The sequence below is a fragment of the Penicillium antarcticum genome (genome assembly GCF_028974205.1).
Source record: "Penicillium antarcticum strain IBT 31339 chromosome Unknown utg000005l_segment0_segment0, whole genome shotgun sequence".
NCBI lineage: Eukaryota > Fungi > Ascomycota > Eurotiomycetes > Eurotiales > Aspergillaceae > Penicillium > Penicillium antarcticum.
In genome coordinates, this window is record NW_026695303.1 from 152,064 (window position 1) to 173,614 (window position 21,551).

General features: G+C 48.3%; 12 protein-coding genes across 12 annotated transcripts; 6 read left to right on the plus strand and 6 right to left on the minus strand.

The window, feature by feature from the left end:
* Positions 1–723: 723 nt before the first annotated feature.
* On the plus strand, positions 724–2,362 carry N7508_004712 (aldehyde dehydrogenase family protein; the record flags this gene model as incomplete). The annotated part of the gene is made up of 3 exons (XM_058462778.1): positions 724–756; positions 805–1,515; positions 1,565–2,362. The coding sequence occupies 3 exons, from the start codon at positions 724–726 to the stop codon at positions 2,360–2,362; spliced, it is 1,542 nt and encodes a 513-aa protein (XP_058319256.1).
* Positions 2,363–2,847: 485 nt separating this feature from the next.
* Positions 2,848–4,557, plus strand: N7508_004713 (uncharacterized protein; the record flags this gene model as incomplete). Its single annotated transcript, XM_058462779.1, has 2 exons — positions 2,848–3,261; positions 3,328–4,557. The coding sequence occupies 2 exons, from the start codon at positions 2,848–2,850 to the stop codon at positions 4,555–4,557; spliced, it is 1,644 nt and encodes a 547-aa protein (XP_058319257.1).
* Positions 4,558–4,662: 105 nt separating this feature from the next.
* N7508_004714 (seipin co-factor family protein) lies at positions 4,663–5,361 on the minus strand (the record flags this gene model as incomplete). Its single annotated transcript, XM_058462780.1, has 1 exon — positions 4,663–5,361. One exon carries the CDS (start codon positions 5,359–5,361, stop codon positions 4,663–4,665), a length of 699 nt encoding a protein of 232 aa, XP_058319258.1.
* A 442-nt stretch (positions 5,362–5,803) lies between these two features.
* On the minus strand, positions 5,804–7,661 carry N7508_004715 (putative Rab geranylgeranyl transferase escort protein; the record flags this gene model as incomplete). The annotated part of the gene is made up of 4 exons (XM_058462781.1): positions 5,804–6,141; positions 6,334–7,356; positions 7,420–7,538; positions 7,588–7,661. The coding sequence occupies 4 exons, from the start codon at positions 7,659–7,661 to the stop codon at positions 5,804–5,806; spliced, it is 1,554 nt and encodes a 517-aa protein (XP_058319259.1).
* A 405-nt stretch (positions 7,662–8,066) lies between these two features.
* N7508_004716 (uncharacterized protein) lies at positions 8,067–9,832 on the minus strand (the record flags this gene model as incomplete). The annotated part of the gene is made up of 5 exons (XM_058462782.1): positions 8,067–8,406; positions 8,464–8,793; positions 8,855–9,552; positions 9,614–9,709; positions 9,761–9,832. 5 exons carry the CDS (start codon positions 9,830–9,832, stop codon positions 8,067–8,069), a joined length of 1,536 nt encoding a protein of 511 aa, XP_058319260.1.
* Positions 9,833–11,002: 1,170 nt separating this feature from the next.
* N7508_004717 (alpha/beta hydrolase) lies at positions 11,003–11,643 on the plus strand (the record flags this gene model as incomplete). Its single annotated transcript, XM_058462783.1, has 2 exons — positions 11,003–11,166; positions 11,229–11,643. 2 exons carry the CDS (start codon positions 11,003–11,005, stop codon positions 11,641–11,643), a joined length of 579 nt encoding a protein of 192 aa, XP_058319261.1.
* A 42-nt stretch (positions 11,644–11,685) lies between these two features.
* N7508_004718 (uncharacterized protein) lies at positions 11,686–11,976 on the plus strand (the record flags this gene model as incomplete). The annotated part of the gene is made up of 1 exon (XM_058462784.1): positions 11,686–11,976. The coding sequence occupies one exon, from the start codon at positions 11,686–11,688 to the stop codon at positions 11,974–11,976; it is 291 nt and encodes a 96-aa protein (XP_058319262.1).
* Positions 11,977–12,477: 501 nt separating this feature from the next.
* On the minus strand, positions 12,478–13,073 carry cyp1 (putative peptidyl prolyl cis-trans isomerase (CypC); the record flags this gene model as incomplete). The annotated part of the gene is made up of 3 exons (XM_058462785.1): positions 12,478–12,891; positions 12,947–12,988; positions 13,041–13,073. 3 exons carry the CDS (start codon positions 13,071–13,073, stop codon positions 12,478–12,480), a joined length of 489 nt encoding a protein of 162 aa, XP_058319263.1.
* Positions 13,074–13,294: 221 nt separating this feature from the next.
* N7508_004720 (aspartic endopeptidase) lies at positions 13,295–15,121 on the plus strand (the record flags this gene model as incomplete). Its single annotated transcript, XM_058462786.1, has 1 exon — positions 13,295–15,121. The coding sequence occupies one exon, from the start codon at positions 13,295–13,297 to the stop codon at positions 15,119–15,121; it is 1,827 nt and encodes a 608-aa protein (XP_058319264.1).
* Positions 15,122–15,316: 195 nt separating this feature from the next.
* On the minus strand, positions 15,317–16,501 carry N7508_004721 (3' exoribonuclease family protein; the record flags this gene model as incomplete). Its single annotated transcript, XM_058462787.1, has 1 exon — positions 15,317–16,501. The coding sequence occupies one exon, from the start codon at positions 16,499–16,501 to the stop codon at positions 15,317–15,319; it is 1,185 nt and encodes a 394-aa protein (XP_058319265.1).
* Positions 16,502–17,851: 1,350 nt separating this feature from the next.
* Positions 17,852–20,077, plus strand: N7508_004722 (putative metalloreductase transmembrane component; the record flags this gene model as incomplete). The annotated part of the gene is made up of 1 exon (XM_058462788.1): positions 17,852–20,077. The coding sequence occupies one exon, from the start codon at positions 17,852–17,854 to the stop codon at positions 20,075–20,077; it is 2,226 nt and encodes a 741-aa protein (XP_058319266.1).
* Positions 20,078–20,315: 238 nt separating this feature from the next.
* N7508_004723 (GNAT family N-acetyltransferase) lies at positions 20,316–21,362 on the minus strand (the record flags this gene model as incomplete). The annotated part of the gene is made up of 1 exon (XM_058462789.1): positions 20,316–21,362. One exon carries the CDS (start codon positions 21,360–21,362, stop codon positions 20,316–20,318), a length of 1,047 nt encoding a protein of 348 aa, XP_058319267.1.
* Positions 21,363–21,551: the final 189 nt, after the last annotated feature.

Sequence of the window (21,551 nt, forward strand, 5' to 3'; positions counted from 1 at the left end):
TTTGGATAGCATTAAGGCAAATCCGAGGCTACAAATCCTATCATTGGGATACAATCATATAAAGCTTACTTGTTTGCTTCAGAAACTTACAGCATTCCTACCACAACGATATCTGCGCAGTCTCATAGGCGTGATTCTATAGCCCTCTAGTTGTCTTCCCTTTATCTCCCAAAAACAGCATAGTGAATGCAATTTAAATCAAGGGGTGAGATGGACGTGCTTTGAAACGTATATCGACAATAAAGCTTCTAATGAAGAAAGCAGCCTCTTTGATAGATCTCGTGTCCTTAAAGGAGAGGCTTCGAGTGAAGAACCACCACCGAAGAAATTGTTACTCATAGTCTCAACCTCTCTGAGATATTACATTCCATATGGTCTGCATATTTCATATACGACCGACTGCCAAGAGAGTTTGACTTACTTATTTATCCAGCCTGGCACATATCGCGGCAGTATATTATTAAGAATACAATGATATATGTGCAATGGTGGAGCAAAGCACTTGTCCTAGTACCACTGTAGTAGATACATCAGCATTATAGAATGCACAACATAACCAATATAATGCAAGGCAATGCGCGTATTTTAATGTGCACTATGCAGTCCAGTTCGAGACTAAACTGGGGCCGCTAAAGGCCGGTGGCACATTTCATTCCCCCACTTCGTTAAAACCTCGCTATCTTGCTGGAGTTGTTTTCTCCACTCCTTTATTCAGAGCTCAACATGGGATTCAGTACCGCGGCTGAATTTGACCAGGTTGGAATATACTGCTTCAGCTAAACACGATCTAGCTAACTGTCATAGGCCTATTCAAGTGTGCGGAGCGCCTTTGCGTCCGGCACCACCAAGAACAAAGAATGGCGGCGCCATCAACTCAAACGCGCTTGGTGGATGGTCGAGGATAACAAGAAGCGCATCTGCGACGCGCTCTATATCGACCTACATAGGCATTACCAAGAGTCGCACTCCACAGACTGCGCGGGCACCCAGGGAGACATCCTGCGTACCTTGGAGAAATTGGATGAATGGACCAAAGACGAGAAACCAACAAGGCTTGATCCTGTGAACTTTTTGGGAGGAACTATAGTTCGCAAGGAACCCCTTGGTGTAACTTTGATCATTGGTGCTTGGAACTTCCCTGTCACTTTGCTTCTGCAGCCAATGATTGCAGCTATTGCTGCGGGATGTGCTGTGATTCTTAAGCCATCAGATGTGGCTTGTGCAACCCAAGATCTAATGATGGAAATCATTCCTCAGTACATGGATCATGACGCGATTCGATGTGTTTCTGCAGGGCCAATGGAGATGGGATATATCCTAGAGCACCGTTTTGACCACATCTTCTACACTGGGTCAACTAACATCGCAAAGGTCATCCATGCAGCAGCCGCAAAGCACCTGACACCTGTCACGCTCGAACTAGGTGGCCAATGCCCAGCAATTGTCACCGAGTCGGCTAATATCGATCTCACTGCGAAGCACATCGCTGTGACTAAATTCAACAATGCCGGACAGGTAAGGCTCTTCGAGGTCGGTATTGACCAATAGCTAAGATGATTGGTAGATCTGCTTGAATGTTAATCATGTCCTTGTTCATCCTTCCGTACGAGAGGAGCTGATCAACGAGCTGTGTCGGTATTTCGACATATTCCGAGGAGGCGAAGAGAAACAACCAGACCATTATACACACATCATTAACGATCGCAATTTCGACCGACTTGAAAGTTTACTCCAGCAAACCTCGGGAAAGATCGTCTATGGTGGCCAGCGGGATCGCAAAAGCCGATACTTTGCGCCAACACTTGTGACTGGAGTTAAGCCCGGCGACCCTCTTCTGTCCGAAGAAATCTTCGGACCAATTCTCCCCATCGTTGACGCAAACTTCGATACTGCGATCTCTTTCACACGGGGACTAGAACACCCTCTGGCGATTTACGCATTCACCAACAACCCCGCAGACAAAGCGCGTATCTTGAACGAAACCAAATCCGGAGGCGTGACCTTCAACGACTGCGGTCTCCACGTTGCTGCATGCGATGCACCATTTGGAGGCGTCGGCAATGCCGGCCAGGGCAATTATCATGGCCCACATGGAATACTGACATTCTCTCATCTCCGCACACACATCAACGCCATACCCTCGTGGCTGGAATGGTGCATTGCTGCGCGGTATCCCCCCTACTCCATTGAAAAGGCTCATAGGATGTCCCCACCGACTGTGCCACCATTCGACCGTGACGGAATTGATAAGGGTTCAAGTGGTCGATCGAAATGGGTGTTCCGATTTGGTGTTTTGGTACTTTCTACCGTGATAGTGACTCGGCGGGATCAAATTGTCGCTTTCAGTTCGAAGTTGTTGTAATTTGTGAGCTTCTGTAGAAATTCAAAGGAGCTATCTTCATCATCTATCTTCTGCACGCTATAGGCGGAATTACTTCGGCGATCTGCATTAACTGAGCGGGGAAGCTATTAAGTCGAGGGCCAAGGAGTATACATCGGCAATCGGGAGCAAAGGCCGCACGCGGGCAGATATTCAATATTTAGGGATCTTTCATGCATCATAGCATATTGAGAGCTTTCTTACTAGTAAGTAATGCTTCAAAATTCTGGCGCAAATAAATTAGTCGCGTTACAGGTGAATGTCAAATGTAGAATCTACCGGCATATTCGGGGATTGCGGAGAAATCGCCGGTGACTGATCGACCTAAAGTAGTCAAACTATAGAGCCAAGCTGGATGGAGCCATGTCAATAGCCGAGTGGAATTAGTATAAAGGAGAGATCGCCGGGAGACAGAGAGTGGACTTTCACTTGATTGATTGTTCTTTTTTTGACACAGAAAGTCTACCATGAAGCTATCTGTAGCCCTCTTGGGCCTGAATGCGGCCTACAATGCTGGCATTGTCTCTGCTGCTCCACTAGAAAGCTGGTCAACCAAGTCTGGTGCTTCGTTGTCCGCGGTGGACATGTTCAATACAGCAATCGAATGGAACGACAAATATTGGGACGACGAAGCCGGTTATTTGATCACACCTTCTGAAGGCTCTGGACGCTACGATAGTCGACACTCTGCATGGTATGCGCCTCAGTTGCTGGCCAGAAATGGACCGGGCGACGTTGCAAAGGCCATTCGGATCTTTGACAATGTGATCTCTGGCCAATATCTCGATCGAACCAAGCAGTGGTATGGAGACTACCAGGGAGCACCGTCTCAGCCGGAGCCTGGGACACTGGTGTATCCCGATGATGGACCATACAGTTCGGTAAGTCAATGCTCAGCAAATATCCACCGGGGCAGTGATTCGGGATCTTACTAACACGCTGTCTAGTGGGATCCAAACATTCGCGATTTCGTGGGCTGTGCGTGGATTGTGGCATTGAACGACTATGCTCACTTGCTGCCAGCAGCGACAGTGTCCAAAGTGGAAAATTCCCTGCACATCGCAGCAAAGGGGGATTTGTACCGTGTTGGAGGCGTTGATGGCGACAACTCTTATCCTTGTTACTCCAATCCTTGGCTGATGCGAACAATCCTTCAGAACTGGGTCGGCGCTCGAGTCGGAGATGCGAACCTGACCAAGTCTGGTGAAAACTTTGCGCAGGAAATATACAATCTCTGGAGTATGCACCGTACCTTATCTGAATTCAACTCTCCAACTTATGCCGGAGTCGCCATGTGGGCTCTCGCTCTTTGGAACAAGTATGGAACAAGCGACAGCCTGCTGAAGAAATATGGCCCCGATATGCTCACATACAGCTGGAAAGAGCTTGGGGAACTCTACAACGCCAATCTCAAGAATGTTGCTGGCCCATGGGATCGCAGCTATGGCTACAATATGAAGGAATATGCCTCTCTGATCGGCGCTGTCATTTGGGGTACGATTGGGCGCGAGAAAGCACCCGTCCCTAAAAACTTACTGTCGATGTATCACCAAGATGATTTCGCCTTCTACCCTCTATTCGCTCTTTCGATGCCGGAGATGGTGAAGTATCTGCCAGCAAAGGTCAAGACGAACCTGCTCAAATTCCCCGGCGAGCACATGTATACTTCACAAGCTTACTCGCCACCTTTCGACACATATCCACGAAACATCACTACATGGATGTCCGATAACGTGACAATTGGTGCAGAGACTGTTTCTGAGCATGTTGTGGGAGGACCAGCTATCAATCCCAGCCAATTCACCCCTGCGGTCATCCAGTGGGCAATTGATGACTACCAGATTGGTGCTATTTCCCACTGGGTAACAGAGTCTTCTATCCATGCAGTAGCAGCTCCTGGAAGTCTCAAAATCTCCTACCCAAATACGACATCTACCGATGGTCCGGTTTCTTTCAACTTCCTTTTCAGTGGCCTCAATGTTCCAAACGGATTCAATGTCACTGGGCTCGAAGGTGTTCCTGGGTTGAATGTCAAGTTGACGACGAACGCCTTGCCGAATTACACCATGACATATAACACTGATCATTCGGTGAACGAGTTCAGCTTTTACAACATCACATATACGATGCCCGAAAGCTTTACTGGGGTCCCATATCTCTCTCTTCATATTGTCTGAGTGAACATGCGAGATATCTTGTCTAAACATATTGTTCAATTTGCATGCAATATACTATGATTAAGAAAATGTACATACAAGGTCACATAAAGTCATCAACGTTAGTTACTCTGCCTTTTTCTCTTCATGGGACTGTTCCTCTCCACCCTCTCCACCCTCTCCTTCCTCGCCCTCCTGCGTCTGAGGAAGCCAGAAGCGCGTAATCATCCCACCCAAGAACTTTTGATCAACCCATTTAACTAAACCATAGAAGACCCAGCCCCAACCCCAAAGCGAAACACCCATCATACTAGTAACCAGCAACACAGGACCGAGAATAAGCAGCGACAGAACCGCCCAGAGCAATATCGAGACAGCCGCAAAGACAAACACACCAGCGAGGAATACCAACAAAGGCACACCACAACATATCATCTGACAAACGATAAAGGTCGTCGCAGCAGGGCGCTTAAGCGCAGCTTCGTACATCGCAGCTTGTCGAGGCGGAGGAAGTAACTTGGAGACCATATATCGGACCCAAGACTCGAAGGCGTCAAATGCTTGAGGAAATAGAGTGGAAGCCCATGACGTGATGGTCGCCCATATCCCCGAGAATGAGACATCGCCATCGACTTTTTCTTCCTTTGGAGGAGCGTCGTCCGAAGGGAATTCGCCGGGGATGACAGGCTCGGTCAGGTCTCTCGTTGTTCGGTTGAGCTTTCTCGGTTTTACGTTCTTGGTCGCTCCAGTGGTTGTTGATTGGACTTGGTTCACGGGTTGGTTCAGTTGACCGGTGAGCCCGGTGGTGGCATTATCGAGGGGCATGGTGAGGGCTGAAGGAATATGAGCTCGATTCAACGGGGACAATGTAGAGAAATGTAGGAGCTATCAGATGGATATATGAAAGTCAGTAAATCAAGATCTATATCTTCGATGAAGAATGACGTATGGGGCGTTGCGCTGAGTGGTTCACGCTTTTCGCCGATATTAAGTCCTGCGTCACTGCCCACCAATACTGCAGATGTTGCATGTTTCTGTTGAACGGTGCAGATTCGGGTTATTAAGTGACACTGGCAGAGGCTTGATTTTCACATGAGGTATCATCATGGAACATGAGTATGCAGCCACGTCCAACATGCACCGCAAGATTAATAATGCGATCAACCGACGAAACTTGGTAATTTGAGCTTGAATCAATTCAATTATGTTCTGATATCCTATGTGCAAAAGGGTATGGTAAATTGTGAAAACAACGCTATGCTACGTATCATTGGTCGGAAGCGCCTTCGCGATCTTCAAAGATCATAAAGTCATCATCGTCTACTTCATCACCCATGATCTTCTTCCAGGCCTGTTTGACCAGGTCAAGGGTGTCATCCTCAAACGAGAGATCAAGGCTCGAGGGGGGGAAGCGCAAGTAAGAAGGAAGACTGCTGTCAAGTTCCCACCTGGTTTCGTCAGTGCTGAGACGACCCCGATGGGTGTATCGCAGAGACCAGAGGACGATAGCCCCAGGACCTTCTGCTTCCACGAGTCTGTTCACGGCGGTCTCAAGCAACGATTGACCCTCCGATCCAGCAAGTGCCACACTGCCATATATAACACCTGTGACGGTTGGTTAGCCACTTGAACGATCAAAGTATGATGAATCCAAAATTGCAAAATTGTGCTCGAGATCAGTTTGAAAAGGGTTTCAACATAGCAAGTTCAGGCAATGTAGATAAGTTTTTGAAAAAAATCATCATGCGAGCGATTTAGGGAGCCAAAAGGGAGGGGAAAAAAAGGTAAGAGACGTACTCTGCTGGCGTGGACACTCGCCTGTGTCACTTGAATGAACTTGAAGGTACACAGGCGGTGAGTGAGGGTTGCCCAAGGTTTTCCCTGGGAACATGAGAACTGTACTGGCAGGCATAGGAGCTCCCTCTACCATAACAGGGAACAGTGATGGGAATGTGGCCGAAACCACAGTCACCGAACGGGCCAGTTGGGTATGAGGTTTTGAGAAGTCACCTTGGTGAGGATCATCCGCCACCGACCCAAAGACGAATTTGGTCTGAAGTGACTCTCCATTGAGTAAGTTGACCTGAAGAGGATGTTCTCCATCTTCTTGAGAGTGGCACACTTCGCCTAGCTTTGTGTCTAGGGCATACACACCCCCACCGACAGCTGAGGCACGACACGCGACCTGTAGTATTTCGGCGCCACCGCCATACTTGGCAACCACCGCGCCAAACCCGGGTCCAAGGGCACCAATGGATGTTAGATGTCTCTCAATCCTGGGAATGGCATAACTAGCAGATGTTTCTGTCTGAGAAAGCTGGGACAATGTGAGCGACAGCAGAGGATCGTGGAGTTCCTCTGGTACGCTGAACTTGGAAGTCAAATACTCTTGGAAGGACATAGACAGATCCTCATCCTCTGCAGGGGCTTCATCCTCCTTAGGTTTGGTGATGTGACGCAATAATCGCATCAAAGACCGCTTGGACTTCATGCTGATATGATTTGCGGCGAAGACATCTTCCCGGTTTCCAGGCACGCGATAGAGAACCTTTTCGGCACCGAGTTCGCCATTCCCGGAGTCAGCCTGTCCAGGGGCATAAATCCACCAGCTACCAACAGCCATGAACTCAAGCTGGCGGAAGACCTTCGAGGAGATAAGGCTTGAGATTAGTTTGGAACGGGTGTAGAGAAAATGCGGGGACAGGGACAGGGTGTAGGATCGACTAGAAGAAAGCTTCGGTAAAGAAGTATCTTGTCTATCATCAGACTGTTGTGGTGTGAAGATCGAGGCTTCTTTGAAGGGCGATGATCCAGTGACGGCTATTAGTCGACAACATGTTAGCATTTGCAATTAAAAATCAAATGCATGACGAGACTTCTTACCATTATTCACGCCATCCGCCCATTCCTGGGCCTCATCAAGACTGAAAGCTGCCTCGGAACCGCCATAGTATTGGTTTGAGTCCAGGTGAAGAACCTTCTTCCCCGATCGTGACAGGGCCCTTGGGAGTGTGAGTGCTCAGCTCAGACACCCTCAGATACATCACTCACAGTGCCAAGAGGGATTGAGGAAGACCAGTGCCCTGGATAATCGCATCCCATGGGGTGTCCGACAGGGACTCCATGGTGTGAAACGTCAGAATCCTAGTTGTTAGTAAGTTCGAGTATTACAGCCAGACTTGCTAGTCCAAGCTCATTTTAGCTTTGATGCTGTTGCATCTCTCTTGAATACTGTTGAACCCAGAGACTCGAGGCTGAGGAAGAGAAAGGGAAAAAAAAATAGTGGAAGAAAACGCGGAAGTGCTCGTGCGAAGGCGGTCACCGAGTCCCCACTCCAGCAGCAATACTTTCTTCTTCCAATATGTTCCAACGTTTTTTGACACAATTAGGTCTCTATGATGGTGTTGAGTGTGGAAAAATACAATTTGGTATTATACATCAAATTTCCAGCTTTGAAACGGCCGGTTCCAGTTATTCAAGCAATACTGAGCTGTGCCTCAGCATTGTCGACAGCTCTATAGCTCGAGGCGTTAGGCACGATCGTTTTCGGGCTCATTTTTGGCTGCTGGAGCTGCTGGAGTTTGCTCTTTCTCCTCAGCCTGAGCTCCTCCATCTTCTCCTAGTTTCATATTCCTCAAAAGGAGCATGTCAATGAGCATCAATGAGAGCGAGACCAAACCTGCAATCGCAAGTAGTCTTTGTGACTCGCGATAGCTGCGATTGATGGCGTCGCGAGCTTTAGTGCCGACAGCATACTTGCGAGCAATCTCAATTGAGCCAAAGATAGACTTTGCCTGGTTCTTGAGCTCGCTAGGCAGATACTGCTGCAGTCTGTTCGGCAGACTGTTGCGCCATATAGCTCCAGCGACACTATTGACAATTGGTCAGAATGAAAATCAGCAAGACAATTTCCCGGGAAATTCTCACCTTGTGCCAACTGCACTTCCCATGCTCATCGAGGCGAAGAAAACCGCAGAAACAACCGAGACTTCTTGTCGCGAAACCATGGCTTGCACAGAGACCTGTGCGGCTGTTTGATAGAAACCACGCCCAATACCAATCAGTGACTTGGCTGTCACAAATGCTGCTTCGTTCCCAGTGCGACCATTTCCCATGCCTAAAAGGTAAAGAAGCACTCCCATTCCAAGAAGGCAAAGAGGAACACCGATCAATACTAAGATCTGAGATTGCTTGGTATACTTCATGAAATAGGCGGCACAAATGCCAGCTACCTGGGACGACACACAAAGTGAGTTGCTGGGAAGAAGATTAGTTCTATGAAGTGTAACAGTCATCGGATGGAATGGAGGGTTCATGCTCAATTCTTGTCGCGGAGCCCGCAGAAAAGTTGCCGGCAACCTGGAGGTAACTCGTAAAGAAGACTCTGAAAACTGAGTAGTGGAAGAAGTTCAATGCCCCGAGAAGACAGGCAGCTGCCACCGTCCGGTTCTTGATCATGCGGTAAGGCACAAATGGCTTCTTTGCGAATCGTGCGTCCCATAACAGGAGAACCACCAAGAAAACCACCCCAAGGACTAGCATAGCAATGAATGACCCACGGGTCCATGCACCACTGTTGTTGGAGCCTGTCAAAGATACGGGAACCAAGAGAAGAGACAATCCAGCAACGAGAAGGATAGCTCCTGGCAGGTCAACTTGAATCCAAAGCAATCGGTAGACCTCTGTATACCAGTTGTCACTAAGATTCCAGCCCAGTGTCTCAGATATAGGGACTTTAGATGGCGCCCGACGTTGATAATAAAACATAGTGCCAATCAATGGCAACGATGCAAAAGGAAGGACTGTTGCCCACATACCCCAGCCCCAGCGCCATGTAGAGTGATCAAAGATGTGCTGAGCGACAATGGTGCCAAGACATAGGGTAGGAATTGTTGTGAGAGAGTCGGGTAACATTGACCAGACACCACGGTTGGCCAACGAAGTCATATCTGCCACGAATACCTGTTGTGTGAGAGCAAATCCGGTTGATCCAATAGCCTCGAATATACCAGCAGCCTGTAGAATAGTGATTAATAATCCAGTATACTCCATGGTAATGGATAGGAAAGCAGCGCACCATGTATAGTGCAATATTCGCGCAGGCTGCATAGATGACATAGCCTAGAGCAGAGGCAAGGATAGACACGATAAACATTTCAGCTCTGCCGAAGACCTAAAGCACTATTAGATAGAAGGATATGTAGAAGAATTCAGATATAATGACATCTCCAAGCTTAGCGATGATGGGGTATGCAGAGATGCGCGCAATACTAATAACCACCCGAGCCGCACTCATGGCAGAGTGCTACTTGAATGCACTTTTTGTATATGCGGCATAGACTTGAGCTGAGTAATCAGCAAATTTGATTGCCAAAGTACACAAAAACAATCTGTTCGTAATAATTAGCCATGGCGCTGCTCATAGGATGTTCATGACAACTAACCCCGTAAAGAAGAGAATCAAGCCTTGCTTAGTCCGGCTTTTCCGAAGTATGTCAGCTGGGTGGACTCCAGCCTGAAAGCTCGAAGCAGACGGTTGATTTTCTAGGTTGTCATCGCTATCCCCATTTGAGACATAAATATTCTGATTATTTGACGGGGTGATCTCGATAGAAATATCTTCCTCTTGCTTCGCCATGGTAGAGGTGAAGGCTTTATGTCAATCTTTAGTCAAGTCACGGACCCATCAAGGGTTTTATAATATGTCTAACATAGGTGGAGCTGCAGGGAAGATCTCGAATTTAATCATGCTACGTGTACGCGCGAACTTCCAGCTACAAGTTACCGCTAAAAAGGAAAGACCCATGGTATAGATGAACACCTGGGAAATTTGGATATTCCAAACATCTCGGTACCACTACGGATTCGAGAATAAGTATGGCCGTTTACCAAACTCATCAAATTCACATGGCAATTCTTGGTTGGTAAATGGCAGCCAAACCTAATCTTATCAATCAGATGGCGCATAAACGGCGCATGTCCACGACAAGAAATTGAGATGGCACTAGACATGTCTCCCTCGTACTCGAAATGCCAACTATCGAATCAGATAACTCATGCCAAGATGTTAAGGGCGTGCCAAGCTGATCCGCAGAAATGTTGCCGTGAGAATAGCTTCAGACCGGAATTGAATATAGCCAGATGCTACCTGGATCTCCCATTATCATTACAATTGACCGGATATTTCTCGGTTTCCGTATTTTTATGTGTCGTGTATCCCCGCAGGCCGCTTGTCGCGGAGATTGAATGATTTCGCCCCGTACACTAAATATCAAATCCTTCCAAACAAGTTTGCTATAGCACCATTCGGTTATTTTCACCGAATATAGCCCAATCTGTTCATTCGGACCCACAAGGTGGTCATCACCTGCTTTTCATGTCCATACCATACCTCCTGGGCTTTGAATGATATATATTATCTTGGTCATAAATTTGTTTGGCGCACAAGCGCGCTTGAGCCTACACAATGGAAGGACCGTGGTCATTCGAGCAGACAGACAGTCACGCTCGAAATATAGGAGCATGGATTGTTGCCAACGAGAAGGACGAGAAATATTTGATCCAAATTTCATGGCCACTGGAGTGGCCATTGGGTGAGCAAGCTGAAGTCACCGACTCAGTCAACGCAATGTGGGCAAGGATTTATCCAGAAATGGGCGATATACTCAACAGAAATTGATGCATTTCTAAAGACAGCTTCTCGATGGGAATGCCATGTTCCATTCCGCAACAGACATAGTGCGTCGGCGTATGGTACATGGCGCTCAAAAGAATACCGTTATAATTGGCATTTCCTACCCGTTGACCGACTCTGTATTCAGTCCTCGTCGCGGCTATGATCTTACACCTCCATGCAAAGAGTACAACCCTCCCAAGGGTCCAAATAGAGAGCCATATCTACAGCTGCATGGGGGTGTAGATGCCTTTTTTCAATTCATCACGAATAAAGTCCGCCATCTTGTGTTCTGCTCGACATTCCCTCGAGTTTCCGTCAGTGAGACAGCTTTGTTTGGACATTCTTACGGAGCGCTGTTTGCTCTCCATGCACTTTACGCAGCACCCTCCAGCTTTGATGCATTTCTTGCGGCCAGCCCGTCAATATGGTAGAACAATAATAATCTCCTACAGAAAGAAGATCAGTTCTATGCCATGCCAGAATCATACCACAAGCCTATGGTTTGGATGTCATATGGCTCATTTGAGCAACATCCCACACGCAAGAAGGAACAGTCAGATGAACAGTATCAGAATCGGTTGACCATGGCAAAAGAGCGTCGTATGGCAGAGAACTGCGACGAGATGTCATTGCGGCTGCAGCAAAGTGGCCAGCTGCGATTAGTCAAAAACAGAAAATATGAAGAGGAGGACCATGGGAGTGTCATTGCTGTGGTATTAAATGGGGCCATCTTCTATATCATTGATCACCCAAGATGTTCATAGATCCAAGACACGTGACTTCCCAAAGGGGTTAGGTCGCGCAGCTTAAGAGGCGGAAAACTCAGCGGAATCATTTCTTCTCCATGCCACTCCCAGTGCTTGCACAGAACGGTTACCATTCCAATGGCAATTCGGTCTTCACCGACGCGGGCCTTCACTGGACTTCGTTATGGGAGTGGTAGATAAGATTCCTTGTCACTCTGTATCTGCTGCTCTGGATGGACACATCTGATGGAAGCGGTTCGTTTTGTAGTGATACATTCATTATCTTTAGCTATTTGGTAGCTTGTTCTACCAAGTCTTGTAGTTCGTGTAGCTTGTGGACGGACACAATCAGCATTTAGACTGCGATTTCAAGCATCCCTGGCGCTGTGCCGGGTTGTGTCTGCAACCAGCAGGGTATATGGGGTTCCAGTCCTCAGTCTGGAATGTCTTCGTGGGAAAAGAGTCGCTGCATGATTCCTCCATCTTGTTCGTGGGCACCTAGTCGCAACATCAAACCTTTCACTCCTGTGCTCCTTCCTCGATCACTCGAGCGCGAATGATCTTAACCTCATCCATGGGCTTGTCTTCTCCATTAGTCTTGACGAGTCCAAGGCGCTGAATGATTCTCATGCCGCTCTTGACACGGCCAAAGATTGTGTGCTTTCCGTCCAGCCATGGGGTAGGTGCAAGTGTAACGAAGAATTGACTGCCGTTGGTATTAGGCCCGCTGTTGGCCATGCTCAAAATTCCAGCTCCGGTGTGTTTCAAGTCGCCGCGAATCTCATCTTCGAACTTCTCGCCGTAGATGGAGCTACCGCCTCGACCGGTGCCGGTAGGATCGCCAGTCTGAACCATGAAGTTAGGGATGACACGGTGGAAGATGACATTGTTGTAGTAGCCGCGCTCGGCAAGGGTGGCAAAGTTCTTGCATGTCTGAGGCGCAGGGTGTCAGCGAGAGTACTGGGAAGCTATGCGGAGAGGTCCATACCTTGGGCGCATGGGTATTGTAGAGCTCTACAGAGAAAGAGCCCTAGGGAGAGTTAGACCAACATCAAATGAAAGGGCAATAGAGCATTAAATACCATAGACGTGTCAAATGCCACCTCAGTCGCCATGATGAAGCTGTGAATGGGGAAAATCAAAAGTGAGAGTTTGTAAGAGGAAGGCGGGACTGGAGCTTGGCACTTCTCTTGACAACGCAACTCTCTCAGCTTCTCAACTTCTCGGCTTTTCACTTTTTCACTTGCTATAGACATGGAGTGAACCTTTTTTGATTGTCTTTTTATAAACTTCTTGTGCCTTGCGATCAATCTCTCATTCGCTTTAACAGGCCACCATGTCCAATGTCAGCCCTGTTGCGGAGCTGCTTGGACAGGCGCTCTACCATTACGAGAAATTGAGACCTCTTTTTCCTACCTATGGACACCTCATCATTTCCGCTGTTTTCCCAATCTGGATCGGTTCCCATGCATCGTTGACCAAACCTTCGTCCGCCGCCAAACCTCCCAAGAAAGACCAGAATGAATATGAAGACACCGAGGAGGAGGTGGGACCAGGTCCGCTGCAGAAGATGGAAGGACTTTCTCCATCAGATGCTTTGATGCTTCCAGTGACTGCCGGACTTACCCTCAGTGGTTTATATTTCGTGATCAAATGGTTGGAAGACCCGGCTATCCTGAACAAGGTCCTCAGCTTCTACTTCTCCCAAATGGGGCTTTTTTTCGCCTTCAGCTTTTTGAAAGATGTCCTTATGATGATTCGGTCATTTGTGTTCCCTCGGCACTATACCCAAGGTGGACAGCTGTGGAAGGTGTCACAGTCAGAGCGCAAGTTCATCGCAGCTGGGAACACTTCAGTCAAGTCACCGTCTGTCCGGTATTCACCACTTGCTGGAATCTGGGGTCTGATCCCACTTCCAGGTATGGCAGCCACGCTGATTTGGAAAAGCCGAAATGCATCCTACCAGCGGCTGCAGATAAGGGCCCAGGTACGAGGTTTATTCGACTGCAAGTTCCTTGTTGGTCTCATTGATGTACTGAGCGCACTACTTGCATTTTCAGCTGTGGGATATTTCGCCTTTGTCGCAAAGCTTTGGTGGTTGACCAATTTCCTCGGATTCTGCTTCTGCTATGGTACTCTTCAGGTCATGTCACCGTCCACCTTTTGGACGGGCACTCTCATCTTGGGTGCGTTGTTTTTCTATGACATCTACTTCGTCTTTTTTACCCCATTGATGGTGACTGTTGCGACCAAGCTGGATGTACCTATCAAGCTGCTTTTCCCCCGCCCGCCAAATGCCAATGATGATCCTAGTATCACACCGCTGGCAATGCTTGGCCTGGGTGATATCGTGGTCCCAGGAATGGTTATGGGACTGGCACTCCGATTCGATCTTTTCCTCTATTATCAACATAAGGGCGCACAAAAGGCACAGGTTGAAGGGTCGGACCCCGCTGCCGTCAAGCCCGAATATCAATCCCCAACTGGAGCCTGGGGAGAGCGCTTCTGGGCCCCGTCACCCAAGCCAGAGAAACCAGAATTCCAGCCACCTTATTACGATGCTCGCGCGTTCCCCAAGACATACTTCAAGGCTAGCGTGATTGGCTATGTTGTCGGAATGGTCACGACTCTTCTTGCGATGCAATACTCAAACCATGCTCAACCCGCTCTTCTTTACTTGGTTCCAGGCGTCTTATCCTCTCTTTGGGGCACTGCACTTATCCGGGGTGAAATTCAGTCCATGTGGCACTTCTCCGACGAAGAAGAAGTGGAAGCCGACGATGAAAAGAAGGAGGCTAAAGAGGAGCCCTCCACAAAAAGCCAGAAGAGTCTGCTTATGCGTCTTTTCTCTAGTGAAATCGATACCCTTGCATCAAAAGACAGCGACTCCCAGTCTAAGAAGACCGAAAAGAAGAAGACCGACGACTCAAAGTCGACGAAGGCCAGAAAGGCGGAAAAGGACAAACAAAAGGAGAATTTTGACCTAATTTCTTTTTCCGTTTCATTCCCGCGGAAGCACAAAAGCAAGATCGAAGCTACTTCGTCCGAAAGCCTTGACGACGAGGTGGACAAGGTTACGCAGGTCTATCTGAATGCCGATGGGGACAACGAGCCTCCGCTCAAGAGAAGACGGCGCAGCGTGAAGAAGCCATCGAGCGAGTGATGCGATCAATGAAGTCTCTTAGTGTGCAACTTTACGGCCGAGCAATGATTTCATATATTTTTATTAACTTGACACCCTTAGCCTCAATGTATTGCTAAGCATGAAGCATGCCATCCGTGTTCTATAAGTCTAATTTGAACTACAAGCATGAAAAATAAAAGTGTAGTGGTATCATTTGTTTGTTTGGCATCTTGATCAGCATTGATCCAATATCCGCTTCATCTCATCCCATCTCTGAGCAGAAACATCTACGAGCTGCCGCATATCATCGCCGTCCAAGGCCCAACCACCATGCTTCTCCATCTTCACAATGACGGTCTTCGCCTTTCCGTCATTCTCCTTATCCACAACGACACAAGCTCGCTCTTGGCTCAATCCCTCCTCGTATCCATCTGGGTCCGCCAGAACCCACCTTTGCTGCATGCCCTGCTTCTTCTGCTTCTGTTCCTGTGCCTTTTGCTCTTCGGCATCGGGAATGATAACAGATCTCCAGCCAGCAGCAGCATCAGCCTCGAATGAACAGAACGAGCTAGCAATGGGCAAACCACGTAGAGACAACTTTTTCGCATCCGCAATATCATCCGAGCAAAGAATCGTCTCGTTATCGTCGTCCCACCAAGCCTTGGGGAGCTTTGTATCGCGAAGCGCAGCCAACACAGAAGCCCAAGCAGCATCGAACGGATTTCCAGCCAAGGAAATGATCATGACATCAATGTAAAGCACCCAGAAAGCTTTGATCTCCCGCGCAGGGTTCCCACTCTCCTCCGAATCCACATCCATCTGCTCCCCTAATGCCTCCGCTTCGAGGTTCGGTGGCTGATACCAGATGCGCAAGTCGTCTGCCTGAACGAGACGAGTGCTGTGCAGTAGAGAAAGAAGCTGGTGGGAGAGAGACTGGGCAAGTGCGGAAGGCGCCGCACCGGGAGTGAAGCCCGGCGCGCAGCCAGTACTGAGAGAAAGGTTGGGAACCAGCAGGTTCAAGTCTTGGATGTGGGCTCGGTCCTCCTTGTCTTGGGAGTCGGTATCTCCTTCTTCAGATTTGGATTTCTTGTCGTCGGTTTGCTCGTCCGAGGCATGCGATACACTCCATGAAGCGATATCTTCTGTGTTGAGGATTTCTGCGCGAACACCGCAGACGGCGGCAGTGTCGCCGATTCGTACGACTGCGCTGCCATTTGTGTGGGTTAAAGAGCCTGCATTGGCAGATGTGACACGGAATTGTGAGGCTGCACGACCGTTGGCACGGAGCGAGGGTTGGTTGCTTGCTGCTGGTGGGGAGAGGTGGGCGAGGAGGTATGCGTGAGGCTGGAGGCGGGCGAATTGTGACGGTGGCAGGGATAATGAGGGAGGTGTCGCGTGGCTAGCAGTAGTGGACGCCATTGTTGATTATGTCTGGCTGTTCTTGTCAAGACTGGAATGATTGAAAAAGCCGATGAGCATCAGTGGCAGAATAATTTCCTATCGAGGGCGGTGGGAACTGTTGCTTGTGCCTCAGGTGTCAAGCTCTGTCCAACTTGCTAGAAACCATTCCTCTTCCTTGATTTTCGAATATTTTGAGAGGACAATTACGACATCTAAGCACACTGCATGATTGCCTTAAAGCCTGTTGTCCCTAAAACGCTACTTGCAAAGGCAAAAGACACAACTTGCCCGAATCCGCGGTATTCGGTGGAATGCAATCAGCTGTCTAGGTCTAGGGCAATCGGGATCCTATCACCAGCACCGAAATACTAAACATTCGGCAGATGCAGAGTCCACTGTAAGATATCAACAACGAAAGAACGATGTGCGGTTGGTACCGAAGCTCCCAGATAGCAGACCATGGCCGTGACACTCAAGAGGTATGGAACTGTGTCCGTTAAGGACGAGATGTTGAGATGTTCAGTCAAGCTCGAGGTTTTATGTATTTTCATAGTTTCGGTTACATCTGCCAAGACTCTACCAGAAAATCGATCTATAAAAAGAAGTATCGTCGCGTGTCAGCTACAAATTGTATACCGTTAAAGGGATAACGATACTTGAAGGCTATACATCTCTTTTGATTATTCCCGAGGTGAGTATACCATGCCCTTTTGGAATAATTGAGAGTAACGGTTCCTTCTCAACAGAAAATGTCTCACTTCTTGTACTTCAGTCTACTATACATTGAATGTTGGCTAGATTTAGGGCTATTCTGCATGTATATACTTCACGTCTCCAGCGAAACAAATCAGGAACCATTTGCAGATATTATTGGATACTAAAAAATGAGAGTCTGACCAGGCTGATGTGCAACTACTTGGCCACTGCGCTAATGCGGGCGTATCACTCAGTCACTTTGCGTCCCACGGTGTGATGGGTGATTGGGCGTCAGAGCGCTAAATCGGCACGCCTCAGTGGGATATCACTCTGCACTGAACTTCACTGGCGAACCGCTGGGAAAATCACTCGGTCTGTAATAGACGTCTTTTATTGGTCCATCACTCGGAATCTTATGTTGGGCTTATCCTGTCACTGCTACAGAGCTGTTTGTGTGACTTGCCCTCGCATACTTCTAGACGGGATCTCCCCGGAGAGTTCCTTTTTTGCTCTTTTTCGTAATGACATCAAGTTTGAAGCTTTGAAATGAGCTGAGTGCTATAGTGAAGCATTTTTGCGAACGGGATATCTGGTGAGTTGATACTTACGCAGCAACATTGGAGAGATTCTAACCGGCATACTCAGAACATCGCATTGTCGACCAGCTTCACCATGTTGGAATCCGCTGTATCCCTCGTCAAGAGGATCAAGGTCCCGGTCACAGCCTCGACTACCCCGGCCGAGGCAGCTGAAATGCAACGAGATCCGTGGTCTAAATCAGCCAAATATGGAGTTGGATTTGTTTATTTCGCCGTCGTGCTGCTGGTCATTACGACTTTCATCCGATGCTGGCATATCTGGGGCGACAAGATGCGCATTGCCTTTCATAAAGAAAACCGACCTCAGATCTTCCGTGACGATTCAGTGCCAGATGAATATGAGCTACCGAGTGCCGGAACCGATGCTTCCAATGCCCATTTCTTTCCGTCGCCAAATGCAATCTCTGCTCCAAAGAGACATGAATCGCTTCTCGCCAAGATTGTTCCCTTGAATAAGGCAATCGCCTTCATGCGATGGATCTTCTATAGACCAATGCCAGTCTTCAAGTTTTGGAAATTTGAGGTTGTTTTTCCTTCTTTGTCAGTCACAGTCATTGTGCTGGCTGCGCTGATCTTTGTCACGCTGTACTGTTTTGTGCCTCAACCGTTATACTACTGGTCGATTGCCCTCGGATCACCCCCGTTAGCCATTCGGTCAGGTATGCTTGCAGTTGCCATGGTTCCTTGGATTGTTGCACTCAGTACCAAGGCAAACTTCATCAGTATGATGACTGGCCTTGGCCCTGAGCGGTTGAATGGGCTGCATCGCTGGTCTGCCTATATCTGCCTCTTTCTCTGTCTGGTTCACATGATTCCGTTCTATATAACTCCAATTTGGGAGGATGGCGCCTTGGTCAACTATCGCACAGGAATTCCTCCACACGTCTATGTGTATGGAACCGGGTTCGCAGCCCTGATTCCTCTGCTGGTCTTGTGTCTTCATTCCCTTCCTATTTTCCGCCACTGGATGTATGAGCTGTTTGTGTTTGTTCATATTCCAGTCTCGTACATCTTTGTGGCCTTTTTGTTCTGGCACACACGAAACTACCTCTCGTCATGGGCCTATCTCTTCACCACCATCGCCATTTGGATGATTACTTACATCATCCGCCTGTTCTACCTGAACTGGACCAATCCTTTGCGCATGTCATCCTTCCTGATTGGAGAAGAATGTGCCATTACCCTTCTTCCGCAGAATGCCGTCAAAGTTACTATTCCTACAAAGATGCGATGGCGCCCTGGACAGTATGTCTACCTTCGACTGCCAAGGATCTCAGTCCTTCAGAGCCATCCTTTCACAATCTCCTCGCTCTGTAGTGATGATTTCCCTTCTGCCTATGGCGAGAAGTACCGCGACCTGACACTTGTCTTCCGTCCATTTGGTGGTTTCACAAAGAAGGCATTCCGCAAGGCCTTAAAGCATGGCCCTTACAAGACCTACAGCGCATTTTTAGAGGGGCCATATGGTGGTATGCAGCGTGAGATGGCTGCCTTTGACGATGTGATCTTCTTTGCCGGAGGTAGTGGTATCACTGCCATTGCAAGTCAACTGCTGGATCTTATCAAGAAGATTCGAGATGGCAAAGCTATCACCAAATCAGTCAAAGTCATTTGGGCATTGAAGAGCCCAGAGACAATGTCATGGTTCCAAGAAGAGTTGCGTATCTGCCGTGACTATGCGCCCTCGAACATTGTAAATTGTCATTTCTTCCTCACTGGCGTGAAGCAAGATGATCAATTTGGGCGAGACACGGTCCAGGAGAAGATCTACGGTATGCTTCAAGGAATCGATAAGCGTAACTCTGCCTATATTCGCGCCGAAGCTGCTGGTAATCCGGACATTGAAAAAGAACTGCGCCGCGAGAACGAAGATGGCATTACTGCTCTTCCTAATGCTTACCCAGCTACTCATGCGCCTAACACCCGACAGTACTATCAACCAGCAATGGACCCATATGCTTCGCCTGCATCTGCTGGATCTGTCAATCCTCAGTTCGACTTCGGGTTTGGCACACCACAAGCAGTGCCACAAAGACCGCCACCATCACCAGCACCACGCTTTGCGTATTATCAACCACGAGCGCGAGACAACTGGCGCACCGACTACTTTCGTCCCAACATCCCTGAAATGATCAACGAATTTTCGAAGACCTTCGGCCGCCGAGCATGTGTATTTGTCTGCGGTCCTCCAAGTATGCGTGTGGAAGTAGCCAATGCAGTGGCCAAACTCCAGCTGCAAGTCATGATGGATTCATCGAAAGATGAGATCTTCTTGCATGCTGAGAATTATAACATCTAATGTAGTGTTTCTTGTCTTTTTGGATACCCATAGCGTTGTATTTACATGGATAATGCCAGTCATGTTATGCTTATTTCTACGAACATTATGCAGGAGAAAGTAGATATCACAATACATCGTTTCTCGTATTTGGAAAATATCATTATATACGCAGTTGATGCAGTACCAGCACAAAAGACTGGCACAAATCTAGACAAATGCAAAGGGTATCCAGGGTTTATTAACCACAAATGTCAGCTCACTCGTCTCGATGAAGATGAGTTTCTTCTTCAGCCTTGCGCTTGCGTGAGGGCGTCTCATGCTTCTCAAGGACACGCGACTCACTCAAGAGCTGGATGCCATGGTCACCTTCATCACCATCCTCTGCCTCAACCTTCTCCCAGTCCTCGTCCTCGTCCTCAAGATTATCGTGAGACTCTTTTTGGGGACTTGGTTCTTCCAGAGAAGCTTTTTCCGCGGTACCTTTGTCCCACTGCAAGTCTAGGCGAACAACCGTCGCGCCAGAGGGCTTCAATCGACGATAGTATTCGGCAACATGGCCATCAACCTTAAAACCACGCGCAAGATACCAGTTCATGGCATCTTCATTTGCTTCATGTACATGCGCCGTCACAGAGCGAATGTTATAGTGCTTGACAAGCTCAGAAACCCGGTATAGCTCTTTGTTGTTCGAGTCTGGCGGCGACGCGAAAAGAAGCGCGTTCAAGAGTGATGCTGCAACACCATGGCCTCGATATGGCGAGAGAAGATGTAGGGTCTGGACATAGAGATTTGTGTCTCCTTCACCCTGTACTTGTGTTTCCTGGCTCGAGTCCGCTGGCTGGCGTATTCTCTCCAGCCGACACCGAATGCCGCCGATTACCTTGTCTGCTCCAGCAGCGCCAATCCTGGGAACTTCTGCAACAGGGTGATCATGGTAGATAGCAACTCGCGACAGAGAAGCGATCACCGGATCTGTTATTGTAGACGTGTAGAACGAGTTCGGGTAGCGGATGGGGAGGAGTAAGCCCGTGATACGCGTCAACGAAGGTATATGCGCCGTGTTGACTTTCTCGACAGTGATATGTGAGTGTGGAGTCGCATTTTCAGCTATAACATGAGGGTATGGGTCAAATTTCTCCTCCTTGCGCTTAGGTCCAGACGCGTTTGCGACAGCAGATTGCGGCGGCTGAACGGGAGGAGGGTGGATTGGAGGGTTTGTGGGTTGACGAGAAGCCAACAAAGGTGCTGAAGGAGCAGAAGACTGGGGAGCCTTCTGGTTCCTCTTGTACAGTTGATATGCCATAGTGAAAGAGCAGAGAAACAGTTGAAGGCGAATGCGGAGATGCGATAAGCGATAAGCAGTGAACAACTCGCCAGCCTCATCTCTTCATCTCCTCGGGACTTTGGCATCTTTGACGTTTGGACGTTAGGCCTTTTGGACAATAGATTCCTTTTCAGGTGAGTGCTCTATGTCTATTTTGTGATTGAGTGC